The 5,276-nt window shown below is 33.8% G+C and overlaps 1 protein-coding gene across 1 annotated transcript in view; it reads right to left on the bottom strand.

Moving 5' to 3' along the window:
* LOC106883505 (prolyl 3-hydroxylase 1) overlaps nucleotides 1–5,276 on the bottom strand; it is a 167,770-nt gene that overhangs the window by 118,224 nt on the left and 44,270 nt on the right. The window contains exon 3 of the mRNA XM_052968028.1: nucleotides 3,986–4,138. Coding sequence (XP_052823988.1) covers nucleotides 3,986–4,138 — 153 coding nt within the window. The remainder of the gene's footprint in view (nucleotides 1–3,985; nucleotides 4,139–5,276) is intronic.

The following is a 5,276-nucleotide window of genomic DNA, read 5'->3' as shown; positions in this document are numbered from 1 at the left end:
GTGAGAGAGGGAGGGTGATAGAGGGAGAGTGATAGAGGGAGAGAGATTGATAGAGGGAGAGAGAGTGATAGAGTGATATATATGTGTGTGTGTGCATGAGAGAGAGAGAGCAAGAGAGATCTAGCTGCTATTTTGTGTGTATGTGTGTGTGTGTGTGTGTGTGTGTGTATTTCTTAATTAGTAGTATCTTTAGATAATTTTAGTTTAAAATTTCTAGAAGTTTTTTTTTTTTTTTATTTATCAACGTCCTAACTAAATCTGATATGAGTATGTCTCATAAGTTTGAAAGTTTGACTATCTTGTGACACTGTTAACCAAACATTGGGCAGCAAACATCTCAAACTAAATCGTTTTTGCTTGGAGATCTAAACTGTGAGTCCAGATGCAATGACTGAATTAACCTTAATTAACTGCACAGACGGTAAGAATTGTAGAGAGGTCTGAATACCCAAAACACATAATCAAATTTTAATCAGATTACAAGTTAGACTATATTTGACATAACAAACTGAAGATGGAATGCAGTTTCACAAAATATAGAGGAGAGTGTTTCATAGCAAAGTTATACTGTGTTCAAAATGTTTCATAGAGGGAAATATCGGCTCTTTATCACTTGACCTGCTTAAAATAGCAGCTCGATCTCTCTCAAACCACACCCTACCATCTTAACCCTTTCATTACAGTATTTATTTTGAGATGATGCTCTGTGTTTCTTTCAATTAATTTTAAATATAACAAAGAATTTAGTCAAATAACTTAGTTATCATTAAGCTAGTATTGGGAACATAAATTGTGACTAAGGTTTGGTGGAAGATTTTAATTCAAAACTTATGAAAACAAGACATTTGTACTACAAAGCCAGAGGCAGTTACAGGCAGGTTGGTATCAATAGGGTTAAAGAAAGGGAATAAGATGGTTATACCTTAAATGCACTTAAGTTTATGCTTTAGTTTCCTTGACTGCAGAGAGATTCTAGAATTTATCAGTTGAGAATGTACAACAACAAAAAGTTTTAAAAGAAATATATCATAAATGTGTATCTACATACACACATCCATATATGAAGGTGTGTGGCTTAGTGGTTTGGGTAAACAGCTCGTGATTGTAAGTGATGCATTTTATCCTTGAACAAGACACTTTATTTCGAGTTGCACCAGTTCACTCAGCTGGCAAAAATGTGTTGTACCTGTAATTCAAAGGGACCAGCCTTGTCACATTGTGTGTCATGCTGAATCTTCCTGAGAACTACATTAAGGTTAGACATGTCTGTGGAGTGCTCAGCAACTTGCACATTAATTTCAAGAGCAGGCTGTTTCATTGATCAGATCAACTGGAACGCTCATCATTGTAACCAACAGAGTGCCAGTTTAACACACACACACACACACACACACACATATATATATATATATATATATATATATATATATATTCATCATTAATAGTGATAGAAGCAGTGTTAATATCAAAATGTAGTATATATCACCCACTTTACATGGAAGTTGTGCTAAAACTCAGAATAATGCATTATCTACCAAGAGAGTACCTCTGATATGGACTTGTGGTGCATAAAAGCACTCATGTTTATATCACTGAACTGCCAGGACATTCAGTGAAAGCAACTGGATCTGTGGAAGAATTGGATTCTTCACCACAACAATGCACCCTGTCACCAAGCTCTCCTCGTTTGTGAGTTTCTTGCCAAAAACAACATGGTATTGCTTCTGCACCAGCCCTATTTACCAGATTTAGCACCTGCAGACTTCCATCTCTTCCCCAAGATGGAAATACAGCTCAAAGGTTGCCATTTTAACACCATTGTCAAGATCCAGATAGAATTGCAGAACGTCCTCAACTCACAGAAAACAACTTCCAGGCCAGATTCCAAAAATGGCAGGAACACTGGGACCAGTTTATTGCTTTGCAAGGTGACTATTTTGAAGGAGATGACGTTAAAACTTAGGCGAATGAGTTATTTTTTTTTATTAAATATAACTAATCCTGGAACTTTTTGATACCATCTTGTATATTTATAAATTATTCTTCAGAGAGGAGGTATCTTCTTAATTCAGTTCCTTATAAAGGTTTTCTTGCTTCACAAGATAAATAGGAACCATCTTATATCTAAGTAAATACAACAATTATATAACAATGTAAAAAAATCACAATGAAAAATACAAATGAATTATTTATTTACTTTAACTATCATTTTCAAACTATTATTGAAATTAAATAAATAAAAGTAAGGAAATATAAAATTTTTTCCTGGAATCTAGTTATTATGTATTAAAAAAGGATTGCACTCAACTTTTCAGCAAGATAATTTACAAAGAGAAAAAAATTACTTATGTTTAATTTCATGGTACATTAAAAGCTTATGGCTCTAACATCAGTACATTATACTGCCCAGCTTCCCATCAAACGGTTTTAGTTACACAAAGTAAATATATTATTAAACATACCCACCACTTAAACATAAAAAGCAAGCAACTCTCACTATCAATTCAATGCTAGAACTCACTATCAGTGAATCTTCTCCAAGCAACACATATTCTCGGCATAATAAAGATTGCATCTCAGCCGAAAAGCAGTCCACTTCACACCCAACAAACTACTAATCCTCTACAAAGTGCAGGTAAGACCTACAATAGAGTACTGCTCCTACATTTTGCTTGGTGGTGCAGCTATACACATAGGCACTCTGGGCCATATCAAAAGATAAACCACTTGACTGATTGACATGAAGTCGTTCACAAATACACATCAGCCGTTGGTGCACAGACATGCTGTTTCCTTTTTCTGCTTTTACTACCACAACTACGTTGGCCTATACTTCATGAATCTGGTTGACCACATGCCACTGAAATTCAGACATTCTTAATTCATTTGTTTCTCCTTGTCTTGTTATACACACTGTGTATATCCCCATGCCATCCCCAAACCACAAACTAGCTATCAAAGCCAGAACTTTCTTCCCAGAAAGTGGACCCTCAGGTATTCTCCTCGCCCCATCCACCCAGTATGTGTTTTCCTGCAGCTGTCTATTTACAACAGTTCAAGCACAATATTAAAGGCATCAATCTCCAGCAATCTCCTTCCTCAAAAGCAAACCAATAAAAAGGAATAATATTCTCACATTATTTGGTTTCTGTATGTCATTTTAAGTCCAAATTCAATTATTCATAGTCAGACTCATGCAGCTTGTATTAATTTATCAGAAAGCAGATATTCTATCTACAAAAGTATTCCTTAAAATATTGTATTTGACAACTTAACTTGCAACTAATTTAATATTTTATATTATTTTGATTAATGTATCCTTGACACCAACTCTGAGAAACAAACCTTTTTAAATTCAAGAATTAATAATAAAGTGAGTTGAGATTGCTCTTTACATGATATGAATAAATATATTCAGTACATTCATTATGTTGATGAGAGAATCCTTGAATCAAATTTCCAAGTTAAAGAGGAAAACTGATTGTTAGTCTTGTTGGGATCTTTATGAGTCCCAACTTGGTTGCAATCATAGGATAGCTCAATGAAGAAAAAAAAAAGACTTTATGAAATTCTGTTTAAATAGTGCTGGACTGACAATAAACAATCCAGAAAAATTATGGAAGTCACTCCACAGCATAAAGATTTCCTTTGATTCACTTAGATGAGAAAAAAAATAACCACATTTTATTGTAGCAAACTAATGAGAGAAACTACGAAAACAAACTGCAGTTAATACATTAGTTGATTAATGGCATATTAATCAGTGATACTGCTAAAAATATATAAAGAAATCACCCATATAAAAGTAAACTTTATAAATATGTATTAAGAGTTTTCATGTTGGATAATTTTACTCTAAAAACATTATCCATAAAAAAGAAAAAAATATCAAAGAAAATTTCAAATCAATTTATTTGTCTCACCCAAGTTTCAAAAGATCTTCAATGAATTTATCAAACAGATTTGACAGAGTTGATTTACATACCTGGTAAGGTCGCCGTTCAAGATCAATAAAGTCTGATGTATCAACTTCAGGAAATTGTTGGTAAAACATAAGATTCTGCACTGTTGTATCTTGTTTAGCATCAGCCATGAGGTAGGTGTATGCTGCAGCTACAGCTTCTTTTACATTATCCATCTAGAAAAACAACAGAAAAAAATATTATAGAAATAAAGATAACAATAAAATATCAACAGCACCAAGTAGTAGTAGTGGTGGTGGTGGTGGTACTACTACCCTATTTCTTTTTCTTGGTTACATCCTTTTTTTCTTGTTTGTTTTAATCTAGTGTGAATGGAAATGTTTTCACAAATTTAGATGTTTGCAGGCATGGTTGCATGACTGAAAAGTTTGCTTCCCAACCACATCGTTTTGGGTTCAGTCCCGCCATACTGCACTTTGGACAAGTACCTTCTGCTATAGCCCTCCCCACCCCAGCTGAACAAAACCTTTGAGTAGATTTGGTAAATTGAAATTGAAAGAAAACCATTGTATATGTATATGTGTGTATCTATATAAATGTATTATTGTATATATGTATGTGATTGTGTGCATGTCTCTGCATTTGTTCACATCTGTGATTGCTTGTAAGAAAGTTATGGTAGGCAGTGTTATAGTTATCAGTTCTCCGGTCAACAAATTATCTGGTCACTTCAAACTACGTGGAATACAAGATGCCATACTTGAAAAGCAGATAAGAGATACTATTGGGAGAGGTATCTAGTTGTAAAACAATACCTAAAAATACCATATTCACCCAACCCATACAAGAAATATAGAAGCAGATATAAAACAAAAGGGCAAATGAAAGCACAGTGTCAAAGAAATAAATTTTACAATTTGATACTCTTTCTGACAATAAGCACACATCTGTGAAGTTTGGGTGGAAAATTTTTAGCTAATCAGACCAAGAAACCAGCAAAGTTATGTCTACTGTCTAGGGACACAATACAATGGTTGAAGCAAGGCTTAGATTCATGATCATGCATTCAATAGTCCAGCATTTTAACCTCAGTCATTGTCCTTCATATATATATATATAAATATTTATTTATTTATTACTGGTGAAGGCCAGTTTATTGGGTTACCCTGGGTTTCACCAGTAATAAATATAGACTGCTCTACTTCTCAGAGTGTGCTTTTTCTCCAGATTTATGTTTTTCTAAAAAAAAAAAACAATATATTTATATTTCGTTTTGGGATTTGGTTTGCAAGATTCTTTATGTGAGTTCATGTGTTGAAGCATATTCTGTTAACGACTACTGAAAAGTCTGCA

Source organism: Octopus bimaculoides, chromosome 5 (assembly GCF_001194135.2).
Source record: "Octopus bimaculoides isolate UCB-OBI-ISO-001 chromosome 5, ASM119413v2, whole genome shotgun sequence".
NCBI classification, from domain to species: Eukaryota; Metazoa; Mollusca; class Cephalopoda; order Octopoda; family Octopodidae; genus Octopus; species Octopus bimaculoides.
This window is presented reverse-complemented; position numbering and strand designations above follow the sequence as displayed.